The 27,497-nt window shown below is 43.8% G+C and overlaps 1 protein-coding gene across 13 annotated transcripts in view; it reads right to left on the bottom strand.

The window, feature by feature from the left end:
- The window catches only part of PALM2AKAP2 (PALM2 and AKAP2 fusion), a 619,204-nt gene that overhangs the window by 194,708 nt on the left and 396,999 nt on the right, over positions 1–27,497 (bottom strand). For 10 of the 13 annotated variants that reach the window (XM_079926224.1, XM_079926225.1, XM_079926226.1 and 7 more), the window contains 3 exons: positions 25,938–26,052; positions 24,746–24,767; positions 18,766–18,867 (listed from right to left, as the gene is read on the bottom strand). In XM_079926224.1, the coding sequence (XP_079782350.1) occupies positions 18,766–18,867; positions 24,746–24,767; positions 25,938–26,052 (239 nt within the window). Of the gene's footprint in view, positions 1–408; positions 9,081–18,765; positions 18,868–24,745; positions 24,768–25,937; positions 26,053–27,497 lie in introns of those variants that run through there. The other 3 variants (XM_079926221.1, XM_079926222.1, XM_079926223.1) reach the window with 3 other exon arrangements.

Genomic DNA, 27,497 nt, shown 5'->3' with positions numbered 1-27,497 from the left:
AGTTTATGGAACCCAGCCGCACTCATGCATTTACATGTTGTGTATGGCTGCTTTCTGGCAGAACTGAGTAGCTGTGACAGAAATCATGTGACCCACAAAGCCAAAAATATTTACTCTCCGGCCATTGAGAGGAAAAGTTTGCTGACTCTATTTTAGAGAAAGAGGATACAGCATTAGAAAAGAGAAACAAAGTCCCCATGTGTCTTGAGAGGCTCCTGTTTAGAAGATCGCACTGGACGCACTCTTATTACTTAAACTAAGGGGCAGACCAAGTTTGACCCGTGGGATCAAAGTCAATGCCACTGCTGAGGGCTTATAAGGAACAAGAAAAGGGATGACAGGTGTGGAGACAGATGTGCAAGAGGGGGTTAGAGAAAGGATTAGTTAATGTGGAAACCAGCTGGAACAGGCAGGCCACAGGGATTCCCACCGAGGGGCACCCAAACCTTTGGCTGGGTTAGGTGGCATTCGTATCAGAATCACCTGGAGATATCAGTAAACGTGCAGGCTACTGGGCCCCACTCAGGAATCTGAATTTGAGTTCCAGAGGTGTGGTCGAGCTTCCACATTCTTAGCGGGTGCCCCCAGGTGATGCTGAAGCAGGCTCAGGTTTGAAAAGCGCTGGATTAGCGTTGAGTTTTAGTGAGCAGTCGGAGGTGCTCCCCACGAGGTCTGGCCTGAAGTCCACTCATGGCAGGTGAGAAGGGGAAAGAACCGGGGCACAGACACACAGAGGTAGATGCAGTGAAAAGGCAGTTTATTGTCTATTAATACTGTACAGAGGAACAGAGAGAAGCCACAAGTACAGCATCGGCTGTCGCTGGCAGTGTTATTTCTGAAGTCGGTTTTTGTTTTGTTTTTCATCTGAAGGAGACAGAACAGTCAAAGTACACTTCAGGTTACAAAGTACAGCAGCTATAGCCCAGCAAGTCTAATTCAGAGTAAGCACAACAGGCTCCCAACCCACCCGCAATCAACCACCAAATGGATATATTTACAGTGATGTCACTCACCCCGAGTGAGCTGCTAAAGCCAAACATTCCAATCAACAACCTACATTCACTGAAAGCTGCATCAGACACAACATTTTCTGGAACCCCTGTATGATGTTGACTCTTTGAAGTCAGGAGTTTGAGAGGAGGAAAGAATGTTCCAGAACCCCACAAAGGACAGGACTCTTTTCACTTGCCAGAATGGGATATGACAGAATTGGAGTTGGAGCCACACACAGACCAGTTGAGATCAGGCATTGCCCGGTGGTCTCTTTGTACATAAAGACTTGTGGCAAAACCAAGTGACTGGATGTCTGCCTGACCACCTCATCTTGAAACGCGAGGTTCCCGTAGTAACAAGGGGCTAGGGCACACGGCCTCTCCCTACCATCCTCAGGCAATTGCATAGTTCTTTCATTTCTGGAGCTGTTGCCATGACACTACGGTTGACAGTTGGGCCTGAATTGGGCCTGTTGGAGGGATTCTGATGATGAAAAAACTAAAATGATTGGCCTGGGAACCAGAGAGGTTATTTTTCTTGAAATGGAGAGTGTGTTTAAGACCTTGCCTTGTTGGAAAAAGGCTCTTGGTCTTTTAGGGTAGTAGAAAAAGATCCCATCCTAGGAAAAGATGCTGCTTGGAAGGAGAGTCTAACAGGAAGAGGGAGCAGATTCTTAGGCTTGACCTCTGACCTCTGGTGTCAGCCAGACAGATGAACAGGTGTGGGTGAAGATCTTCACGAACCTGAGTGTGACTGTGATGGGAACTCGAGGATTTGGCAGAAAATTGAGGAAAAAAATCCAAGAACTCTTAAAAATTCAGTATCTCCTTTATGGATGGATAAGGATAATGCTTTCCAGTCTCTACTTAACTCTGAAAATAGGATGCAGCCTCACTGATATTTACAAGGTCAAGAACTCCTGGTAGCTTTTATATTGTTTATGCATATCGTGTACATTATGTAGATGGTCAGATGCTTCTGACTCACCATTTTGCATGTGTTACTCAAATGTACCATAGTGAGTGGTCCCTTAACTTCAAATGTAGCAATTACTCCTTGAATATGTGAAAGAGTTGAACTTAGATAACTGCTGGGCTTAGCTTTCATTTAAAACAGCTCCTTTAAAACAGCTATCTCCTTCCAAAAGATCGTTCTGTATTATTAAAGGTGTGGCTCAGAGAGCTATCAAGCCATATAACAGGTTGTCTAATGACAGGTATAGAAAGCTGGATCGTACAACCTAGGACTATTGGGAAACACTGGATTTCATGCAGTGCTGGTGCCAGGGCAGGTCATGGGACCTTTGTTCATGCCCCCCCAAGGTCTGGGCTAGTGCTATAGAACTCGCCAGAAAGTTACCTTAATGGAATGGAGAAATAATCAATCAAGGGTGCTCTCAAACTCAAGCTTCATAATGCATCTAAATTTCATTACAAAAATATTTTTCCTTAAAAAAATACATAAATGTAAACTATTCCATTTCTATAATCACTCCCTACTCCCATGTATATCATGCCACTCGTCTTACACTAGAATGAATGGGCACACCCCTCAGGTAAGGCTCCATCACACCATTTGAGTCCATCTCTCTCGCTTTTTCAAGCTATGCCAATTGTGCTTAAAAATATGCTCCCAGACCCAGGTAGGGGGGTCCACAAGTTCACCTCCCTTACAGTGGGAAGGACTGCAGGAGGTCACACATTGCATGAAGCCCACCCCAGGAATGTCAGAGTGGGACAGTGCAGGCTCAGAAGGGAATACAAGGAAGTATTTGGTTGGTAAACATGCAGAGGCAATGCCCAAGCTCTGCCTACTTTATTCCACCTGGGCCAGACCTGCAAGGTTCTGCCTCAGGCTCCTGGGATGAAATTCACAGCTCTGAAGAGGGCTGGGTAGGGGTGGGGAAGAGAATGTTGTGTTCATACAGCTTTGGAATACAAACTGTGATTCTGAAAGGATAGAAAAGAACATAAACAGCGATGCTAAGGCAAACTTTCAAATGGCACATCAGAACTCTTTTTTTTTTTTTTTGTCATTCGTTTTGTTAACATCACAAGGCAGATACATTCTGTAAACATATATACCATACAGTACGTTAACCATAGGGGGGGAAAGAAAAAGCCACCCTGTCATTCTTTTCTGTCTGTATTTTCTGTTCTTTTACTCCAGAAGGACTGCCTGAAGTCTAGAGGGAATTTTGTGGTTCATAAGATGTACTTTTCTTTTAATAAAAATGCAATGACTTGCAAAAAAATAGCCCCAGGTGACTAGTAAGAGGCAATATGGGGAGAAGGTGAACCTGTAGAAACTTAGAAAATAGTCACAAAATATTAAAAAGTCATTAATTTCAGGAAACATTTTGTTTCCCTGCTTAGTAAAAGAGAGCACTGAAAAATTTTTACAAAAGTTAAGGCTGTCCAGATCTTTGATGCAGAAAGTTTGTGGTTCCCCAAAGATATATATTTTCACATTGAAAGCAAGTTTTTCTGTGCTACAGTTCCGACCTTTTTATTTTAGACTGGAGAGGAGAGGGGACACAGAGGCCTATTTAAGTCATATAAAAATTAAGGGGTAGGGGATGAGGTTGGTCTAAGGATCCCCAGGGAGACTGCTCTTTGAAACGTTCAGGATGTAATCTTTATTCTAGCCTTTTCTACATTCAAATAATAAGTATTTTGGTTTTAAAATGGAGATTTTTATCATGTGGTTTGCTGAAGCTATGAAAATAGAGACACATAACAGCATCGTGCTCCTCATACGAGATGGATTTTTCTTTTTCCCTAGAAAATGCGGGGTAGTTTTCCTGATTAGACCAGAAGAGGTCTACACAATGAAGGCGAACTGGCAGCAGGAATCCCAGATGCCATCTTGTGCATTACTTGGAGATGTTTTGCGATATATACCATCACTCCGTGTACCTGCTGGGTTGTACTATCCAATAGGACAAAAGATACCTTCTGGCTCTATCCTAATCGGTGGAGCGACATATACCTTGATTATCAACTGAGGAGCTTCTAAAAGACTGCATATTTACACAGTTTCTGAAACTTTTAACTATGCTGAGAACTCATGGTTTCAATAATGAAGGTACATGTCGCGAAAGTACAACATAAAACTGCTCTCGCCTTGGAATGGTTTTTGTTGTAAACAAAATAACATTGCAGGAGATGAGAATATTCCCACAAGGAATGGGCCCTTTGGTGGGTTAAACTCCACAAGTGGGTCTGGTGACAAACAGAGATGGCTGAGCTTCTAGATTTTAAGTAAGAACAAAAGAAATCCTCCGTGCATATTCTGTCTATGTTCATCTGTGTTTTACATTGACAGGGTTAGTTTCTTAAAAAGGAAGAACTTGTTTAGTGGTTCAGTTTTTGCCTCTATCGCCATATTCCCGCCACCTCTTTTGCTACCCACTGGTTCACTGGCATTAAATAAATGGTGTTTGTCAAGGACGTTCTGTGGTCCCTTGAAATGATATTCTGCAGGAAGTGAAAAGAAATAAGCTGTTTTCAGACTTGGCCTCAACATTTTGCTCCAGAGACGATATCGTAACTCTAGGAAATTATATAGAGATGGTTTCCCCCTTTTATAAAAACTTGCCCCTAACCAAAATAAAAAGCCTCCTTGCATGTAGGAAAAACATTTATCACCAGAAAGTAAAATGGACTAGGTGGGAACCTGAAGCAGATAACGCGTCATTAACATTTCAGAAAGAGTCAAAGCAAATGAACTCTAGCATTTGAGTTTTCTGAAAGCCTTTGAATAATTTTAGGAAACCATGTTTGGGGTTTACCCAGAAAAGAATTCCCTAGCCCCTCGTCCTCTCTACTGCCAATATTGAGTGATGTCGCTGGACACTGTCAAATCACTTTTAGAGGCAAATGATTTTGCTTATATAAGGAACATAATATAATTGTGGGTAAACGAGGCACAAGGTAAAAAAAGAACACCCCTTAATTTTGTCCTACTGCACATTGAAGAGAAAAAAAAAAGTCAAGGGTATACAAGTCATCAAGATTTTTCAGGATATCTAAGGTTTATCATTTCAACTCTTAAAGGATCTTTAACTCCATGCCATTGAGAACCTGTTTTAAGCAAATGCAGTGACCCTCTTTTCCCTCTTTCTCCTCTTTCCATTTAAAGGGTTCTGAGTATGTGATTTGAAAAGAAAGTCCAACTAACCATGAGCTCAAAAATGATCATGGTTTTGCAGCTTTATTACTGATTCTCTAATTAGTCTGGTGACGTAAGTCAATACCCTGTATTTCTGAAGGGCGTGATACCATACAGAATAAAGTGTTTACAGAGACAATGCCAGTACCAGCAGGGAAGGGAGAATCTTCACAATCACAACTCTGTTTATATTTTCACTATGAAGGGTAGTTCCTTTTCTCTGCAGATGGGATTATAGGTCTCATCCCATAAAAGCACTGGCTGAAGCTGAACCTCCCACTGCAATAGGAAAATGAGGCAAGCTATACAAACACATACGCCATATTCAAACACACCTTCGTTTACTGTGGCCACACATCATTTTAATAAACGTAACACATCTTACTTGAAAAACCATTTAAATGATAAGCTTTACCAGTAAAAGTAGAGAGAGAACTCTCACAAAATTTGCTAATCCCTATACTAATTATTGATAAATGAGAGCGCATATTATCATTGGTCTTTTAAATCTCACGTGTGGTTTTGTAGTGAGAGGTAAAGACCATTTTATTCATGAGAAACTAACTCACTGATGGAAGTGTAAGTCAGGGAATGATCTGTCCTGAAAGACTCTGCTTCTGTTTATCAAAAGTACGCCCAAGGCTAAATTCTATCATTCCACTCACTAACTGTGCTTTTAAAAACAAACTGAATAGTCTTTTCATCCCCAAATGAGTAAAAATAGGATAAGCTATGGGAAACTTTTAGATTGTTTCTTTCTAAATAAATTATTAAAATCAGAGATTGTCCAAAACATTGAAGCTGCTTTCTGTTTCGCTGTAAATAGGTTTCTCTGGAATGTCTTCTTCTTCTTTTTTTTTTAACCTTTAAATGATGCTAAAATGACCATTTGCTGAGGAGCATGAAGCTGAAAGTTTATAGGCAGCAAAACCAGATATTATTTCTAGATAATAGAACAGTTTTATTCAAAAAAAGCTTCTTTGCTGAACCTGAGATTTAGAGATAATTCCCTCAGCTGTTCAAAACCAAGCCATGGATGGAATCATCTTAGAAAGTAGAACTTAGCTTGTTATTTTTTTCCTTCTTTAACTTTTTTTGGTTTATATATTGGTGATAAAACGACTTACTTTGTGCTCGTTAAAAATGTAATTATTTGGGAAAGATTAACTTTGAAAATTAAAAAATATTGTTTTTCCCCCTTTTAATTGGAATAAATATAAGTTCAAGCTAAAAAATTAAAAATAATAATAGATTTAGCACTAAGATAGCTATTTAGGACAAATTGAGTTGGTTCTGTAATAAAATTCTCTTAAAGGTTGCCTTACTTTTCCCTCATCTACTTTCCACAGAAGTTAAACTTGATGTAGTACATCTTACCATATGTTTTTTGAAACTAGGTTCTATGGAACGTAGATAATTTTGTGAATTATCTGCAATAATGCTATGAACATTTGGGCAAAAAACTTAAAAGATATCTCTGTTTTAAAATCAATTCAGGGCTTCCCTGGTGGCGCAGTGGTTGAGAGTCCGCCTGCTGATGTAACAGACACGGGTTCGTGCCCCCGTAGGGAAGATCCCACATGCCGCGGAGCGGCTGGGCCCGTGAGCCATGGCCGCTGAGCCTGTGCGTCCGGAGCCTGTGCTCCGCAACGGGAGAGGCCACAACAGTGAGAGGCCCGTGTACCGCAAAAAATAAAAAAAATCAATTCAAATGTTACAGCTTTATTTCATTACTCTATTATTATTTTACTATATTGCTTCCCTTTGGTTTTATTATACCTGTGGCTCTTTGCTTTGGGGCAATGCTAAGAATTGTTCATTGTGTTCTAGATAAAAACCATCCTTTGATGTTCTGGAATCTTCAGAAGTTGAAGAAACAATGCTTGAAGAAGCTCAGCTATGTGCCACTCACTTAATCAGTACTTGTGGAACGAATTAAAATACTTAAGGTGAGAAGATAGGTCTTTCTTCATCTTTTAAACATTTTTTACATTTTAAAGTTTAATTCTGTGGGGTGGGTAAACCTACATGGTGATGATACGCGAAATATTCTCTTTCTCATGGGGACACAAAGAAAAGAGTCCAGATGGAAGGCTCTGGAATCAATGGGGCAGGTGAGATGAAGAGTTAATTCAGGAACAGCACCGTCCACAATGGAGCGGAAGCATCACAGCAACCACTGTAGGTCAGAAGGACTGTTTTAGAAATATGGTCACTATAGAGAAACTCCTCAAAATGACCCCTTCGTTGAAAACAGATGAACATGATCAGAAAAATCCGTGAAAAAGAAAACAATATAAAAATTTACACTCTTTTTTTTTTTTTAGAGAATAGAAGCAAGGCTCATGGGTTCGCCTAACTTTGGAGATCACAGCTGATGCTCAAAACAATGCTTGTTTCATGTCCTTAGAAAGTTAAAAATGGTGCTTCTTATATAAAGGGTCCATCAGTTAAGTCATAGAAAGAGAGACAGCTGCTGATGGGCAGGTTATGGAATCAGTCCCTACAATTCAGTTATGACAAGCACTGGGTTCTTTTCTTTTACATCAGTTTCATTTGTTTTAACAGAAAGCCAGAGATGCACAATACTGTAACCTGGAAGCTTATATAAGGCAGCAGAAAGCATCACCCTAGACTGGACAGACTAAGTAAGGTCTACTTTTGGCTACACTAGCAACTGGCTAGAGCCCATAGCATTTTGCCACATGAGATATAAAAGCAAGGATCCACAGCGAGGGAGGCAAGTGAGAAATCAGTGACGTGGTGATGTGTGACTACATGATAGGAACACACGACAAAATGAAACCCCCGATGCCCATGGATTCAATTCCAGTCAAGTGAATTAAGGCTACTAGATCACTGGCTGCTAGGAAGAGTCCATTCCAATCGAGCAGTAAGGAACCGATTCCCTCTTGAAGACACAAGGAAAGGTTTAGAGGAAAAGCAAGTTCTTGGAAAGAGTGAAGCACACACATGCACGTTGTCTCTGAGCTGAGGAAACTGGAGAAAAAAAAACGAAAGGGAAAAAAATAAGAGGGATCAAAGCAATCCAACTGCAAGGCAAGGCAGGTGTTTGCTTCCAGTTCACAGTATCGCAGTTAGTGGTACAGGGAGGTCTACGTAAGTGGTGGAGAGCACAAAGGCTGCCCAGAAGAAAAGGGAAGAAAGAAGTGGTCACATGACAACACAGCATTGACAGCGCTTTTTCTTTTGGGTACCTGGGGCTGGCTCCGTGGCCAGGCTTTCTTCCTTCCCTTCAGGGGATGAGGGCTCTGTGGTGTCTGAGACGGGTCTCCCGGACACCAGCTCAGCTGCGTTCCCATCAATAGTGGACACATCTGTCACCGTCTTCTCCCTCAATGACTTCTCATCGTCTTCATCAATGAGGACCAACTCAGCCTTGATGGTTTCATCATAGCCTAGCACCTTCTTCGTCTCTTCTTCATCCTCGATATTTTGGTAGCCCATGAAAATCATGGTGACGGGCTGATCCAAGTTTGCCTCCGGCCCTTCAGTGCTGGGGGCTGGAGCCTGCTGCCCTGGGTTCCCAGAAGTATGATCTTTCCTAGACTTATGGACCATTTCTAACTTGGCTTCTTTGCAGAGCATATGTTCCTTAGGGTGGCTGAGGCTCCCATCTGCAACCACAGTCCTTTCTGACACGTACCCTCCTCTTAAGCTTGATTGTCCAGCCTTCTGAATAAGCTCTTCTACATCCTTTGAGCTTAATTTGTGCACTCCGTTTTCTACTACGGTGCCTCCTGAGTGCACCTCATACACTACTTTGGTACCATCATCAAAGACTTTGACTCCTCTCTGATGGACCCCCTCTGGGCCAATGGTGGATGTAGAGAGAATCTTGGTCTCTCCTGTTTGTTTGTCTTTCTCCACATTAATTTCCATGGCGTACACAGCTTGAATGAAAACAAGAGAAAGGAAGTGCATGTTACAACAAAAAAAGCCAGTGAATGGTTAATTGCCAAACAGACAAAAAAAAAGGTGCTGTGCCCTTTCTAGTCTAACTGCCAAGCATCTTGAGTGTTAGAGTGAGTGCACTGTGGACAGAGGTGGTTATATATGTGTTTTAACACAGCAGCTAAATGCACTGGGAAGACACATGTACAGAGTTACCATATCTCAATGGCACTCACACTTCCCAGGAAGATGAGCTAAAATAAGGCCACGAGCGACTGCTGAGATCCAGTGCGACACATTACAGGGAGGCTGTAACATGCAAGTTTACCTTGATCGTGAGCATACCTTAGGCTTACAGACAATTTTAAAGCCCTTGGTTAAGATGTAACCTAGTTCCAAAATCTTAAATCTCTTTTAAAAATTCTTTTACAGAGTGTTCTACTGCTCTTTAGACACTTCCCTTTTCTGTAATGAAGATTACACAAAGGGTTTTGCAGGTGGTACACGGCCATCCTCTACTGTACTCTAAAAGGGGATATTTATAAAAATTGAAAGCTATGAAAGGAGTCAGATTATAGGCTCTGTAAGCTTCAGTCACTTTGTTAGGTTTCTAAGATAAGAACTAGAAAAAGAACAGACTAGAGGTGGCGTCAACCCACGACACTGCAATTTGAGGACTATACTCACAGAAAGCCTCTTTCTTCCCCCATGCACGCACTGCCAAGTCCTCGAGATTCTGCCCCATACCTCCTTCCCACCTGCCGCCTTCTTTCTGTTCTACTGCCACCACTCAATCTGAGACACTACTTCCTCTTCCCTAGATATCACGAGAGCTTCCTACATGGAAGCTTCCTACATCGGACCTTCCCAGGTCCAATCTTGGCCTCTCCAACTCATCTCAAATCCTGCTGCTGGTCTGAGCTTCCTAAGAACCAGCTCTTTCCTGTCCTGTAGACTTACATGACACTCCATAATTTCAAATCTATTACCTCAGAGACTCCCTGTGAGGCACATGGCCTGGATGGGAGGGAACTGGGCCTCAGACCCACTGAGCCGACTGTCCCCAGACACCCTTTCCCTGAATGACCCACAGATACATCAAACTCTGCAGCTGCAAAACTGAATCCATCTTCTCTCAAAACTCCCCCGTAGTCTTGGTATGAAGTAACACCAGCTCCACTACCTAGTCTTTCAAGCGAGAAGCCTCAGAATCATACCTGATTTTTCCTTTTCTTCCTAATTACCCAGAGTCAAACAACTGCTGAGACTAATTCTATTTCAGATCCATCCCCATGCATCTCCTCACCACTATCTCTATCACTACTGCCTTAGACCAGGCCCTCTTCGGCACAATTACCTGTGTTCGATTTTTAACTGCTACTTCTGTCTTTTCATCGCCAGTGGGCCAAAGACAGCTGAGGCCCCGTTTTGCATGGCCAGAGGAGCAAAGAATGGTCTTGACATTAAAAAAAAAAAAAAAAAAAGTTAAAAAAAAAGGAAGGAGGGAAAGAACTTAAGAAAGAGAAAAGGAAAGAAAGAATTTAAGAGAAAAGGAAAAAAAAAGATATGCAACAGAGACCATACGTGGTCCACAAAGTCTAAAATATTTATGATCTGGCCCTTTACAGAAAAAGTCAGCTGATCCCTGCTAGCCTAGGCTCCACCCTGCCCACAGAGCTACCTTACTTACAAACCTTCTGTTGGCTCCTGTGTCTGCAGAGGGTAAACACCAAACTCCTTAGCTTGGCATGTGATTACCTTTGGCATTTATCTGCAATCTTCCTTTCTTGTCTTGTCTTGCGGCCCCTCTCATTCCACATACACTCCGGCCATAACAAAGTTCTCACTATTCCCAAGACATCCCCCCATTACTCATCCCTGTGCCTGCTGTCCCTCTGCCTAGACTGCCTTTTGTCCCTCCTCCACTGGCAGACCCTAGAGTCCCATGTCACACCTCTGCTGATCATGGCCGTTGAGTCCCTACCTCTTTCTGAAGAACTACAAGTTCCCCAACTGTGTTAAAAAGATCCAAACTATCTTTCCAATCACATATTTCATTGCTTCCTTCCCCTCTAGAGCGACCAAAAAACACCATCTCACACCTAACATTTCCTGATTTTAAGATTCCCTTCTCTTGAAAAGTCCTTCTTTTGAGTTTCTTTATATTCAAATATGACTCATCCATCGATGCCCAGGTCAACAGCGCCCTCTTCCATGAGCTTTCTTTGATCGTCCCATCTCTAAGTCATCCCTCTCTTCTCAAGATTCGCTGAACACTTCTTCTAAACCTCTCTGAAGGCACTTAACACTTTCCATGCAGTAATATAATTATCTGTGGGAATGTTTTATTAGCTCCATAGATTCTTAGGATCCTTGAAGGCTAGTTTTTTGCCTGACATCTTTCTATGATTCCCCCTCCCTCCCAACACCTACCTTAGAACCTTTTGTAGAAAAGGTACCTGCTATACATACCTGTGTAACAGTTGCTACTAACTGAGAAGTCTAACTTGTTGTTTTAATCTAGTCACAAGTACTTTATATAATTTGACACCAATGAAAAGGTACACACAGTGATTAATGTTTGTACAGGTTAAAAAAAATAGCCAACAGTATTATTCCATCTGCTTGTGTAATAAGATACAATCTGATCACGGTTAACACTTAACTAAAAAGATTTGAAGGAAAATCCAATGCTCGATTTTTCATTGTGTCTGTTTTGAAAGTTTCACTTGCTCAGCACAAAGATGTTGAGTTTCCTTAAGTGACACAATGGGAGGCCAGCCAATATTTGTCATAAAGGTACATGAGATCACACAATGACGGTGATATCAAGAGAAATATCTGTTTCTGTTATTTCCTGATTTTCCACAAAATGTGTTAGCAAAGAAATAGAATAGGTATTTAAAATTTTGCAGGGGCTCCAAAAGCCCGTTCTTTAAATATTACATTTATATTAAAAAGCACAATTTGGGGTTAAAATCTTATGTCCTATCACTATTAACACACTCACGGGACATATTTATAAATAAGAAAGGTAATGATGATTGTCAGTTATAGATACAACACCGCAAACATCCAGTAATATATGAACCAAATGATATATTGAGCTGCAATCAATACGGAGTATGGAATAAAATATTTCTATTTTTATGTCCATATCTGATAGGATACAAATTATGAACATGGGAATCTTTAGGGATGTCCCTCTCTCACTCTGCCCACCAATGAGAATGCTGTCATTTTTGGTCCAATTTTCCCTTTTCTGCCATTATAATCCCCAACCTCATCTGGTCCTTGCCTGTTCCTAGAATCAGAGACTGGATTGAAAGGAGGGATGACGAGAAGGTCTTTGCTAGAACGGTTAAGTAGATCCATACAATAAAGAGTTGAGAAAGGAGGAGTTGGATGGAAGAGACAGTGAAAGCTGTGTGGGAGAAAGACAGGGAAGGAACATTCTGTGGCCGTGGATGACGCTTTGGAGAATTATATGTGGATGGAAGTAAAGGGAACATAAGTGCTTCTGGGTGGAGATGTGAATTGGATCCCTTTTAATATCCTTCAGGAAATATAGGTAAAGAGCAGAGTTTCTTTTTAGTGGGTTTTCTTTTTTTTGTCTGTGATTTTAAGCTGTATTTTGTTAAGTGTGACATGGCTCTGGAACTGAACCACAAGTGACATGGATTCATTAGGGTTACAGATTAATAGTTATATTTATATGTTATACACTGTTCTTTCAGTATTTCTAGAATCTGAGAGCAGAACCCTTGAAGACATTTTTATAATAAAAGAAACCTAGATATGTTATGCCATAGAAGACAACATCCATATGCATTTTTTTTCCCCAGATAAGATGTTGGGCTTCAAAGGAACCACATATTTTTAGCAGGTTTCTTCAGGTTTGGTCTCACATACCTTGTCTGCCTTCACTCTCTTCTCTAGTAAGGGGGAGCCAGGCAAACACTTCGAGAAGCTCTGGTTCACACAAAGGCAATATTTTTGTTTGTTTGTTTGTTTCCAGATTTATTGAGATATTGTTGACATATAACATATGTAAGTTTAAGATGTACAATGTGATGATTCGACATACACATATACTGCAAAATGATTACCAAAATAAGGTTAGTTAACCCATTCACCCCCTCACATAACTGCCATTTTTAGGGCTGATAACTTTAAACTTCTACTCTCTTAAGACAATACTTAGACTTTATGGATACATATATGAGAATGTTATTAGACATTCAGAAAACCACACAGGAAGTGTGAACATTTATCTTAAATGTGTTGTTTATGAATAAGTATTTCTATTTTGCTCCAGTTCTCAGCCAATAATATCCCAAATGTGAACGAGGGTGGATATGAACCAGTAGGAAAATAAGACTTACATTTTAAATTCAACATTTTGTTTACGAGGCATGCACACAATTTTTAAAACGCTTCTGCTTTTTACTCCTGCCAAGTAGCGTATACCAAAGACCTCTCCTCTCCCTTACATCATGCCCTCATCTCTAACCACAAAGAACACTCTGGAATCTGCCCTTTTCTTTCCTCAAGGCTCCCCATGCCACAGGTACACAGTGATGAGGATCGTTAAGGGCTTGTTATCTAAGCTCATCTTACTGAAAAAAAATGAGGAGGGTGCTACTGCTCAGGGGAGGAAACTTTCTGGGGAGCCCTTGAAAGAGATTTTGAAAGAGCCCCATGAACAAAAAGAAAAGTATTTGAGGAAGGACCAGGAGACAGAGAAAAAAGAAAGAAGACAGTCCAATGGACATCGCAATGATGGGATGACTGAAATTTGGAAGTACGTCTTTATAAAATGATATATTTAATTATCGCACCTGACACAAGTAAGGAGAGGGGGGCACCAACTGGCATGATTCCATTTCAGGATCGAGACAAGTGCACACAAGACAGGACTCTGCACTCTGTAAGGACAGTCACTTCCTTTGACTCACTGTGACCAGTGGGCAGAAGAATAAGGCTGAGGGTCCACGTGTAAAGTATAAAAAGACACGCCCCACTGTCATCAGTCAGTAAGATGGGAGGTGTCGGGGGAGGGAGAAAGATAGTAACTCTGAATTCCTATTCAAGTCACATCCCAATTTGGGGCCTCATTTTTCCCATTTGTACAATGAAGGGTATTTTTTTTTTTAATTGAAGTATAGTTGATTTACAATGTTGTGTTAGTTTCGGGTGAACAGCAAAGTGATTCAGTTATACAAATACATATATATACATATACACACATATATGTGTGTGTGTGTGTATAAATATATATATATATATATATATATATATGGTATCCAGCTTTGATATTCCATGGTGCCATGAACAGCCTGTGTGGCTTGTGAGTCAGTGATGTGTCAAGTACTAGACGAGGGTGATTGACAGCCAGACCAGGACCACCACCCAGCGGTGAGATCACCCCAATATAATGATCGTCAAGTAGCTGGCATTACACATGGAATGTGGAAGAGAAACAATACATATGCTTGGCTTATTGAATGAACATACACATGTACAGTCTTACCCCTTTGAGTATATGATTATACATATACATGTATGTTCACTCCTTTTCTTGAGGTTGGAGATATAAAATTGGCATTGTGATGTCAATAACAATGAAAATGAGGACATTCATTCAGAGTGGACCCTCCCTCTCATCCCAGAGGGCAATCTCTAACTTCAAAGACCAGTAATCAAACATTTCTTCGAATCAACTGTTTTCCCAAGACACTGTGGTTTCAACAAAAATAAGTCAGCAAGGGCACGATGCTGAAGGACAACAAAGGCCAAAGCCGATTCTCATATCGATTTTGCTTCAGTCTTTTTGGTCAAGAAGGGCAGTTTTCAGCCTGAAAAGTGCCAGAAAGAAATTGCTAAGAGGTCATTGAAACCCAGATGAGTAGAGAAGACTGGAAAATGATAAAGCACCCAGGGATACACATGCTGTCAGTGCTTTCGGCCCTGGGCCCCAGTTCCCGTATCAATGAATTTGTCTCAAGGATTTTATATACCAGGAAAGGCGCTGGAGGCAGTGACTCAAAGTTCTGATTTTCAAACATGAGAAGGAAGGAATTCCATAAACTACATAGAAACAGCTTGACATCAGGGCTGGCTGAATTCTAGAGTTAATTTTCAAAGAGCAGAAGCTAGGCACATGAATCTCATTTTCTTTTTTCTTCAAGGTCTCTAGGCAGATTAGGCAAATGCCAGAGATACAGCATATCTGGATCATCAGAAAGTCCCTATGTCCTTAAGCTGTCAAGGCAGAAACACGTGCCTTGAATATCAGGACGATTGCCAGAACTTGTCACTGGTTGAAGGGCCATGCCCCATAGGTGCCGCGTGAGGATTCCCAAGGGCCAGGAGATCCCTAACGGCGAGCTGCAGGCCTCTGACTTTGGTTCCAACTGTTCAACGTCTTTATCAGGGAAATGATGATAAATAATGCAAGTGTGCTTTTCAGATCTGAGACGATAATTAACTGAGAGGAAAAGTTAGTGTCTTCGGAGCCACAATCGCAAGCTGTAAAAACCCGGACAACAGAGAAGACAGTTTTCTCCTTTCAGAACTGTTAAACCCTTTATTCAAATGAAATCTAATGCAGAAATACAATATGGAAACACAAGCGCCGGGGAGCTGCTGTGCTTGAAATGGGAGAGAACACCAGGGACCTGACTGCCAAGTCCCCTCACCTCAAGCCCTCCCCACCTTCCGGAGGCTCCTCAGTGACCTCAGGCCCCCGACACTCCCGAGGGACACTTTAACAAGGAGAAATTTAATAGTCATATGAAATCTCCCAAGGCCGACAGATGCATAGCTCATCCTTACTTTTGCCTCTTGAGATTAGAAATAGAGGGTTTTGTGGGTTCTTCTGCACGTGATAAGGTGAAGCGGTATGTGTGCAGTTGTGGGGAACAGACCGCTCGTCGCCACTGAAATGATTCTGGAGTGATGAGTCCACTGGACAAAGGAAAGGAGGCCCAGTGGTGGCGCATGTCGCATACCTCTGAGGCTTCACCTTAGACCCGAAGCTGGAAGGCTATGATGGCAACCAAGTGAGTCACATGGTCTGTGGCATCAAGCCCCGCTCTGTGGGGTGACAGGCTCAGCCCAGAGTGCACACGCTGCCGCTCTGAGCCTCGTACTTCAGAGACAAAGTGGGGAGCGTTCAGAGGGGGACACGCATGGCAGAGGGTGTCAAAGCAACCTTATCATCTCAGGACCAGCTGAAGAAACCGCGGCTGTGGGTGTTAAGGAGATGGAAAGTGAGGACCTGGGAAAGACAGGACCTGACTGCCATTTTCAACTACTTACAGGGAAATCAGAACTTAGGTTTGTTCTGAGGGGCTCCAGAGGGCAGGATAAGGGCCAATGGGTAGAAGATGAAGGCAGCAGACTAACGAGAGTTCCACCAGAGGAAGCACTTCCCAATTGTCAGAACCAATTATAGACAGGATGGGCCACCTGGAGGGAGACCCAGTCTCATGGTGGGTGACTGTGGTTTTTGAGGGCCTCTTTGCAGGGCTTCTATCCCCCGGATTCCATGTTTGAATGAGGGATTGGAATAGATGCTTCCTGAATCTGCAAAGCAATGATTCTAAATAAATTCCCATTTATACAGAATCTAAAACCTCCCAAACTCCAAACAATCGGATATTTGTCATAATACTGAGTAATGACCGGTGACATTTATTAAAATGGCCCTAAGATTGCACACATTTCCAAAAGGACGTTCCTAAAGCAAGATGGATTATATCTAGGAGAAAGAATTCCATTAATGGTGAGCGCCATTGCTTTGCATGCCATTCACGCTCTGAGTAGTCACTGTTAGCCATAACTGACAATTAATCTGGATGTTCTACTTCAAAAACAGCCTGGGCAAAGCAGTTAACCACATCAAAGGCAATTCCTTTCAAGACTCTGCGTCTGTGTATTTCCACAGGAGATACATTTATGCAAATTAGTTCTTAACTAATAAACAAAAGTACACGTAAGCTTATTTTTTAGAAGATTTTGAGCACATAATACTTCTTAAAAAATGCCTTTGCTACTTGGATCTTTATGTTTTTACAGTATCTCTGAAGACGAAGGATGCTAGCTTGTAATAGTATGTGTATTCTTAGGCACACAGCACTACAATCCCAGCAACAGAACACTCTTGAACTTTCTATTGCTTGTCTACCGATCCTTTTCATATCTCTTAAAAATCAGTCCCCCCACACTAACCCTACCCCACCTCCATGAGCCGATCCATTAGCTGGGTCATACTGCATGTCCTGTGAGGTGCAGAAACATGTGGAAAGGGGCTGCAAAGCTGTTTACGCACAGCTATTGGGAACTACCAACACTCATAACAAGCAGGGAGGTATGTGACTTTTGAAGAGTTATTGTCCCCAGCTGGTCTCAGAAGTGCATTCTGGAGCATTTAAAAGAATCCACAGCTTAAGTCACTGCCAATGGTTCCTTTGTAGCATGACTGTAGGCTGCAAGTCTGGCTTATCCTTTAACTATCCGGGGATCTGTTGGCCTGGCCTGGGTTTGACCAGACACAATTTACAGTCCTCCCCGCCCCCCCCACCCCCCAACTCTAGAACCCCGTGAGTCTGTATGTAAAAGTAACATGATGCTAGGATGTTTACAGAGACACTCGGTAGATACTGAAATTTAGCCAGTGCGCGTGACAATTATGTCAATACTTGCTTGCCCTTTTATTTTACTTTTATATTAAAATAAGGAGGGACTATTTGCTTCATAAAATACTCAGGTTGGCCTGTATAAAGGATTTCCTCTGACTCAACGGTCCACGATTATTTTGTCTTATAAAAGGTGTCCTTAGGTGACTTAAACATAAATTTACCTAGATCATGTAAAGCATAATCTGATGTTCAGATTCAAGTTCACCTACATTGTCACGAACTGTACAACCTTGGCAGTTCATTTTTCCATTCAACCCCGGCCCTCAGTGCAATTCTGTGAAGAGCAAAAAGATCAGTATAGAGATTTATTGTTCACGGCTGTCCAGTTCTGATTTCCGAGGCACGTTCGCATTGAACAGAGGAAAGCAGAGCTCTCTATACGCTTTACACTCACAAGTGTATTATTTTCTAAAATCCACAATTGTGAGAAACATTAGCAAGAAACATATATTCTTTAAGTTCCTCCTTTTATTTCCCAAACATACCATAGTAGTTAAATAACTCCAGAAATGGGAAGACTTTTGAGAATATATATGTTCACAATATACACACAGCTCGATTCCCAAAGGATTCCAGCAACATACTCATACGCTTTGAAAATACTTTCCCTCCAGCTTCCCGGCATAGCTCATTTGATCTTGTACTATTCCAATATGGAAAATAAAATTCCCTGGAGGCAGAGTGCAAATGAACTTTAAGAATGAGGACAGCTATAAAGACCACAAACACAAGACAGACTCCTCTGAAGTGGGAAGAAAAATGCTTTCTCATTTTCTCAATACTCCCTCCCCTTTGGTCCCCAGACACCCAGCAGGGCCCAGTGCCTGCCCTGTGTGGCCACTCTCCATCTGAAGCTGTGCTGAGGACAGGGTCCCCCCTATGTAAGGATATCTGGGCAGCCCTCATTATTAAAGCTCAGAGAAACGCAAGCCCCATGGTCAGTCCTGGCATCAAAACCAAATAGCTCCCCAGGACTTACCAGCTGCCCTGCTGGTTCCGTCCTGCCCAGGTGACGGTTGTGCTGTTCGTGAACAGAGGATTGGCAGGTCGGGGAGCTGGGAGGAAATGTAATTTACTGCATCTGGTAGCAGAGAACAGGGAATACAATTAGGCACAGTGTTGGGAGGCCCAATGGGTTCACTGCCGAGACAGCAGCTTGTTTGCCCTACATAATGGACCACAGAGGCGGCCACTGCAAGAGAGGATCAGGGTAAACAAAGACCAGCATTTGCCCAGTGACTGGTATTCAGTAGAGTAGCTGAGGTAGGAGAGATCCTGGCCAGAGAGCTCAAGCCCCAGGACAGCTCTATGTATTAAAAGATTCATCAGAAAGCTCTAGATTCTAAGAGTACAATGAGTTCAGGGGGGGGAAAAAAAAAAAAAGAGAGAGACAAAGAGATGGACTAGTGAGAGCCATTATAAATTTGGTGGAATTGGCCAAATGTGGGACCTCAAACTAGAAACGTGCCTTAAGCAGAACTGGAAAATAGATTTGGGGCTCTTTCCTTAAACTGGAAATATAGCTTTATGTGCCTGATTCATGCAGAAGACTAATTTTGTAGGCATTTAAAAAAAATTCCAGAATTTATCCCACAATTTCAGTACTTCTGGCTGGTGTTTCAGCTAGAAAATCCTGAGATTTCAAATAACAGCACCCAGTGAACTCACCATGAGCTCAGTTGCAAGAAATGAGGCCGTGCGACAGAGGGAGACCAGCTCTGCTGGCCCACTAAGGGAGATGGAGGACACAGAAGTCAACAGGCATGCCAAAGTATTAGAGGAGAGGAGGAAACCACTGATGTGAAACAAGGAGAAGAATCTGTGTATCCCCCAGAGAGAAGTGGGAAAGCGAAGGAACATTCTAGAAAGCTGGGCTCTAGGTGATGTGATTCCTTCCTTGTGTCATGGCCACATGCCAAAATCCTGGAATGTCGATCACTCGTCAATGATCACATGTATCTGCTTACCGCATACTTCCACTGAATGGCCCATAGTCACCTCACGCTCAACATGTCCAAAATGGAACTCTCATCTCCGCTCATCTGCTCCTTCTCCTGTACAATGTACCTCAGCTCACTGGCACCATAATTCACCCAGGATCCTGGGTGGTGTCCTTAACTTCCCCTCCCAGTGGCCAGTTAGTCCCTAGCCTCTACCCACTTCCCACATCTGTCCCGTCCTGTGTATCCCCATCGATACTGCCTTAGTTCTGGCAGGTTTCTTTTTTCTCTTTTAAATTTCATGCAGGAGAGGACTGCAAACAGACACCAGATTAGGATTAGTTCAGTTATATGCCGATTAGACCACTGCTGACTCACGTGTGTCTGAATAACCCAGAATATACTGACATTGGACCATCATGTTCTGTGGGAGTGGATGGGGTGGAGTTTCTCTAAGAGAATGGGTTTGTCTATCAGCCTTTTGGGGAGACGGAACAGGAAGTCAGGAGTCAGCAGGCAGGCAGGCCCTGGGTTGGAGTGAGGCTCTGGTTACTGTCTCTCCCTGGGGCCTCATGTGTGCTGGAGTTGGGCCCTGGGTCGGGCAGACATGGTTGAAGGTCCTTCACTGCAAGGAAGGAAGATGGCCCTTTGAGATGATGGCGGGCTGGGAGATGGCCATGAAGCAGCCTGTAGGGACCCTCTGAAAGGGGCCTGGATTGGAGCCAGAGCCTCTGAGTGTGGCCACATGTCCAAAGTTGCCCATTATTCTCCATGTTGAGCTGCCCTGCCAGCATTCCTCAAGTTAGGTTGCAGCCTCTGCTCTCACTCTGGGGAGCTGTGGGAAGGGTCTGGGCCCCAAGGTAGCACAAGGCAGGACCAGAGGTAGCAGCAGCTGGGGGTAAGTGGGGCTTGAGCGGGTAGAGGGAGATTGCTAACAGTGGCCCATGGGAAGGAGGGAGCAGCAATGTGGGGTTAGAGAGACAGTTTAGGCGACAAGAGATGACCAGAGCAAATGTGCAGAACTTCTGAGCTTCCCTGAGGATTTCCAGAAATCCGTGGAATGGCAATCACGGTAAATCTGGCTTCCTGCATTCAAATGAGATGGGAGACTCAAGCCGTTAAGACCAGGTAAGACTCTGTGGACTGGTCACACGTGTCTGGTACATCCTATGCTACATATAGAATTTCCAGGACACCTTTGCATTCTGAAAGTTTTAGCAGCTAGAAATAAAAGCCACTCACAGGTGGGGAATTCTGCATGTGATTCCTATTGCTTACATTTCAGGCTCCCCGAGAGGCTGCTCCCTGCCTGATGTGAGTGGGTGATGGAGTTACCTTTGCCCAGTGGTCACTGGCTACAGGCCTGAGGACAGCAGCTCTTGTGGGGCTGGGGAGCCATGGCTTCTGCTAAGAGATAAGGGGGTGGCGAGGAGTGGGGCATGAGGAAAAGGACAGGGCAGCCCCTCAATATATCATTAAGTAGTAAACCCTAAGGTTCTGCAGCAGGGAGGGTGTCTGATAGACCAACACCAGGAATAAGAAACAGGGCCTCCGAAGCTTCCACAGGGAGATGTCTTCATGTGGCCTCAGTCAGTAAACCGCCCTCTTCCTGCCAAAGTCAGGGTGGTCTATCATGCTCCTTCCCACCATCCGAGAAGGCAGAGAACAGTCACTTACAGAGCAGAGATGTAACATGAGTGCTTCTCGTTAGTTCTGGCACTGCTGAAATCTTTATGAAGAACATAGATAGCTAAAGCTAGAGGAACAAAACTGATGAAAACTCTCCTGAAATCGTGACTTCTGGGCAACTGAAGACACACTGAGCTGTCCCAACAATTGGTATGAAGGTGTTTTTTGGTTTTTTGGGGTTTTTTTTGACCACACCCTGTGGCACGCGGGATCTTAGTTCCCCAACCAGGGACCGAATCCGTGCCCCCTGCAAAGGAATTGCAGAGTCTTAATCACTGGACTGCCAGGGAAGTCCCTGGTATGAGGGTTTTGATGTGGGAAAGGTCCCAGGCCACCCCAGACTGGGATGAGATGGAAATCTACAAAGATCAGTCTCAAACAGCAAGGATGAGATGGGCCCAGGACAGACATTTTCCTTTGCCAGTTCTGGCCAAGGGTTTCACACCAGCTCCTCGGTGGGTGAAGAACAGAGGTAGCTCTAGGTACATACCACATGCAATTTATACTTACACAAAACACTGTGCCTATCTAGGGCAGTAAAAACAGCCCACCCAATCGATGAGGACTCTGCCATATAACAAGTGTGTGTGTGGGGTGGAGAGGAAGTGAGGGGGGATCAGAATGTATGTTGCCAAGACATTCTACTCCAGATTGGAATACGTTGCGCTTGATTGCCAAGGCTACCATGTAGTCAAAAACCATTGGTGATCCAGCAGTCCAATACCTTTGTTTTCTCTGAAAAGCACAGGGAGACATGCACAGGGTACCTGAACAGCGGTCGTTACACATGCACACGCCAGCTGCCGGCTCCTTGGCAACTCATTAAACTGGAGACGCTTCTGCTGATTATCTGCAGCATCTTGTACAGTTATGTAATTTCAGCTGGGCCTGGATTCTGTAATCATCGTGTTTTGGAAGTTGGGTATCTGTCCTAAGCATCATTATTCTACAATCATTTTTTTGTTAGGTCTTAGTAACAACAATTGGTTGATTCTAAGAGGGTCTTGGCACTTTGAAATCAAAGAAAGAGAAAAGATTTAGACATCCCGAAGTCCCTCAACTGGATGTGCTTCATGATGAGTTTTTACCCTCAGATCACAGAGCGGCCTATAAACACTGACTGCATTCTTGGAAGGACGTGCTCCCTCCTTCAAACTTTTCTTTGCCAGCAGATGTGGTGTAATGGAAAGGTCTCCCCAGACTTAGTTATAACCAGACACGGTAGGAATCATCATCCAGGGCGACAAGGCCATGGAAACTTTTCCCTGGCCACTTCTTGGGATCCCTGAGACTTCTGCATCCTTTTAAGCCTGAGCTCACCCATCCTGTCAAAAAGTGATGAAGGATGGAATCATGAAGGTGATTTTTCTCTGTAGGTTCCCTTCTCAGTCACAATCGTGTTTCTTACCATCTTTATGAACTACTTAGGTGAACAGATGAAAATAGTGGGAAGTACATAGTACAGGCGGAAATGAGAGAAGTTCAGGGTGACAGCGAAAAAGAGAGCAGTGAGAGTTTATAACATGGCTTCACAGATGCTTGTTAACAAGTCATAGACTACATGCGTCTCCATGGCCCACACAGCTTTCCCTGGGACATGACATGCAGGCTCCATCCTTTCCCTAATTAGAGAGAGAAGTCTAGGAAAGGCCCTGGTTTGAGAAAAAAAGAAGTGAAAGCATAAAAAGTTGATGTGGGGCTTCCCTGGTGGCGCAGTGGTTGGGAGTCTGCCTGCCGATGCAGGGGACGCAGGTTCGTGCCTCGGTCTGGGAGGATCCCACATGCCGCGGAGCGGCTGGGCCCATGAGCCATGGCCGCTGAGCCTGCGCGTCCGGAGCCTGTGCTCCGCAATGGGAGAGGCCACAGCAGTGAGAGGCCCGCATACCGCAAAAAAAAAAAAAAAAAAGTTGATGTGGACTCTTCCGATATGTGGGTATCTGTGGGTCGATGTCTGATACTGTGTTACTGCTGATAACGTACACGGCCTCTGGGCAGCCCTAGCACGAGGGAAGCCCGCTATCCTTCCCATGCTGCCACCCTCAACTCCCCAAAGTAGGCAAGGCCACCTCTTCAGTCCGTGCTCCACCCCCAAAGCACAGAACAAATGTCCTGATTTGGCCACACCCTAGAAAAGGTTCCAGAACTATCGAAAGTCCTCCTCCTGGAGTCCCTGCTTGCTCGACCCTGACTTGCCTCTGAGCATATGCGCTGGACACATGAATTTAATTTAATACCTTCCCAAAGATCACCCAAGGAGCCAAAATCCAGATCCCCTGCCTCTTACTTGCTGGAGGGTGGCGGGGAGAACCCAGACAAACCAGTTTTTTTGTTTGTTTCCTTTTTTGCTGAAGTTAGAATTATCGTGATTGCAAGGATCTCTGCTAATCCAGAAAAATGCATTATCCATCTCTGCATTTTAAAATCTTTAACCATATGTTTCCAAAAGACATTGGGAAAACACTGATGCCAACACTTATTCTGGCTCCTGGTCATCTTCCTAATTTAGAGGTTGACCTCATAAGAATCAGGTGAGCAGATGGTATCTGATCTTCTGACAAGTCCCGGCATTTTAAGACAGGTCTAGCTGAGGGCCAGAGGGAAAGAGGGAACCAAGTGGTTTTCATGAGTTTGTAGCTAACAGAAGAGCAAGGGGAAGGCTGAGAAGCACACAATCCCAAGTTCATCACACGGCCCCAGTGAAGGAGAGCGGAGGGGAGGGGACGGGAGGGGAGAGCAGAAGAAGACCCACTCCTGCCAGGGTGGGGTTCAGGAAGCCGGGGCCCTGCTCCCACCCTTCACGTGCTCCTGGCCAACCATGCCCCACAGGGAGGGAGGTTCTGCCCAGCCCTGTTTCCCTGGAAGGCTGGAGAAACTGCAGTTTTCTGATTCAAAGTAAAACCAGAGGCCTTAGGAAGGTTTCCTAAACATCAGATGATGGGCTCCTGCCGCATACTGTAACCTGGAGACCTAACCACCAGCACCAGTGGCCTCATCCCTACCAGGGAACTGGCCCTGAGGCTGGCGCTCTTGGCGGAACATATTTCAAGAGAGATCAAAGCAGTGAACCTTGGGGACGAAATGGGAAGGAGAAGAGCCAGGCCAACTGTGTAAGCCTGGAAAGAGTTGGTCAAGAAGCAGTCCTTAAAGAGGAGAGGCAGAGGAGACGGGGGGCGTGGCCCTCCTGAGCACCCGCAAACAGCGCTTCCCTTCTTTCTGATGCCCTTACAAACCAACACATCGCGTCTCCTGGTGAGCCTGTGTTAATGAAACCCACTAAGCTGAGGGATGAAAATATTCAGGTACAGATGGGGAGAGCGCGCTTACACTTACCTCCATCCGTACTGGAGAAGCTCTGTGGAAACAAAAGCAGGGCAGAGCGTCACTACACACGTGGGGAGATGACCCCTCACTCATTTAACCCATCTTTCTCCCCCAGAACTTGACCGTGGTGGGCAAACCTCATGCTTGCTTTCCTTCTGGGAAATTTGTTGGGGATCCTAAAATTTAAGGGCAAGGTTTACCCTTCCCACCTTACACCGAATTTCTCCTACAAGAGATAAATTTCAATTATTCAGCAAATACCCTGGGTTGTGTTGGAGAAGTGCCATCAGAAAATCCCGCCTTAAAATGAATGTGATTAGACTGCTTTCCTATCAACTGTTGGGTACCTGGGGAAACACGTATTATAAAATGGAGGGAGGGTCCTGAGTTATTCACAGCCTGCTGGCTTTATGGATCCTCCCTTTGCTACACAGTACCGTCTGTTTGCACAGACAGGCATACCTCATTTTACTGGGCCTCAATATTGCATTTTTTACAAACTGAAGGTTTTTGACAACCCCCAGTTAAGCAGATCTGTCAGCACCATTGTTCCAACAGCATTATTTTTTTAATTAAGGCATGCACATTTTTTTTACACATAATGCTATTGCTTACTTAATAGACTACAGTATAGTATAAACATAATTTTTATATGCACTGGGAAACCAAAAAATTCATGACATGCACTTTATTGCAATATTTGATTAATTTCAGTGGTCTGGAACCAAACCTGCAATACCTCCGAGGCATGCCTGTACGGTAAAATTTCATGTTTTACTGACGCTTTGTTTTTGGAGTTCATGCCCATTTGATATGGTTTTGTCTTTGGCCTTTTTATAAAGGAAAGACTTCAAGCCACAGGGAGTCTGTTTAATCTGCTTCATAAGAATTGGTTTTAGAATTCTAGGGTCTAATGGGAGATGACTTTTCAGGCATTAGGCATATAAAGGGTTTGGACCGTAGGGAGATGGGGTTAATTTCATGACTCTTCTCTGTGCTTCTGGTGGGCCAGGTGGACCCACCCCTGAAGACAGGCCACTCTCAGCTTCAGAGATGGTACCGGTCCTCACGCATCTGCCCCTCAGAGTGTGTGGCTTAGTCTTCTCATCAGTACCAACCGGCCTTTTCTCCAATTGGCATCATTCTACGAGCGCTTACTTCCTCAGGGATATAACTGAGAAATCACATTTGTTTCCTTCACCTTCTGAAAGTCCTTGAAGGATTTTTCTGTCTCCTTTAGTTTCTCTAGGATGATTTGCTCTTTGGCAGATATCTGGGACTCTTCACTTTCCAGTGCTTGTATTTCCTGTTCCAGCCTGGAAAACACACAAACAGAGGACAGGTTACTCTACTGTCCTGTCACCCCTGGACCAGAGAGCAGCTTCTTCTTGCTGGGTGACTTCCTGGCGGTCTGCATTTTACATGATGCTGTGGTACCCGGCCAAGGCTTTTACCTCACAGAGCATCCTGTGTTTCCAGCTTTGCCACTAAGCAGACACTGATCAAAGGAAACCAACCCAGAGGTGCTGCCACCAGGTCACTGCCGCCACTTTGCAGTTTGCTTTGGTGCCTCCCCTTCTCTTCACGTGTACATTCTTAACTTGGAGGTAGATGGCTTTACATAGCATAGGACACACTCTCTGCCTGAGAATCTCAGAATAACTGCTCTTCTGTCAGCTTGGCCAAGGGTGGAGAGCCAGTCTTGCTCAAAGGGAATATGTTGCCGAGAAATGGCTGATGGCCAGTACCCTTGGGAACCTGCTGTCACCTTCCTCAGTGGCCTAACCTCTACTACCAAGAAGACAGGAGATGGAAGGGACTGATATGACTGCCCCCACTCTTCTGAAACTTTCCTCAGTTTTTACAACCCACTTCTCTATTTCCTGGAAAGGAAATTTCAGCACAGCCAGGAGACTCTGGGAATATTCCAGAACAGCAGCTACAGTGATGACTTGGGGGAAGTCTTGGCAGCTCTATTCTTGTAATGAAATGATAGTAACAACCATTTAACTTTTCCTGAGCACTAAATCTGTGCCAAGAGCTGAGCTAAGAATTCATATGGATTATTGTATCTAACCTTCCCAATGACCCTATGACCCTATGAGCCGGGAATTCTCATTTTACAGATGAGATCATGAAGGCTTGGCTTGGTTAAGAAACTAGTTTACTGGTGCAGAGCCTTGAGGCTAGGGTTCAAGCCAGGAAGTGTAACTCTAGACCCTGTTCCTCACCGGCGCTAAACTCTAGCCACATGGGCTCTACAGTACTTCACATATGCCCTGCCTTGTTACACACTGAGTGTGCTGGTGTACTAGGGTGGTGCTGGAATGCACCAATGTCTTTGGAGGTTATGAAGGGATGGCTGTTCCCCTGCCTACAGGACTCCAGATTATTATGCTTCCAAATCGTTTGCTCTGAATTTATTCGTTCATTCATTCAGTTCTGCTTTTGGTCTCCTTCCCTCTGTCGGGCTGGAAGCTTTTCTGCAGAGTCTATGCCTGCCTCCCCCTGCTCCTCTTCCATCTTCTAATCTGCTGTTGGGAACTGGCTAGTGAGATCTTCTGAGGGGTAAGGAACACCAAGATACAGCCATGGGATTTTTGCACTGTATCCCTCAGAGGCCTTTTCTGTTTCCTTACTAGACATCAGAAAAATGACCTCTGGATGGATAAGACTTTGCAGCAATTACTTTGGGTTATGAAGACAAACACTATATGTCATGGTGTCCCCTCCAAATGAACACAGCTTCAGATATACTGAT

This window comes from Stenella coeruleoalba (assembly GCF_951394435.1).
Source record: "Stenella coeruleoalba genome assembly, chromosome: 7".
Lineage (NCBI taxonomy): Eukaryota > Metazoa > Chordata > Mammalia > Artiodactyla > Delphinidae > Stenella > Stenella coeruleoalba.
Note: the sequence above shows the minus strand (reverse complement) of the source record. Positions and strands in the feature narration are given on the sequence as shown.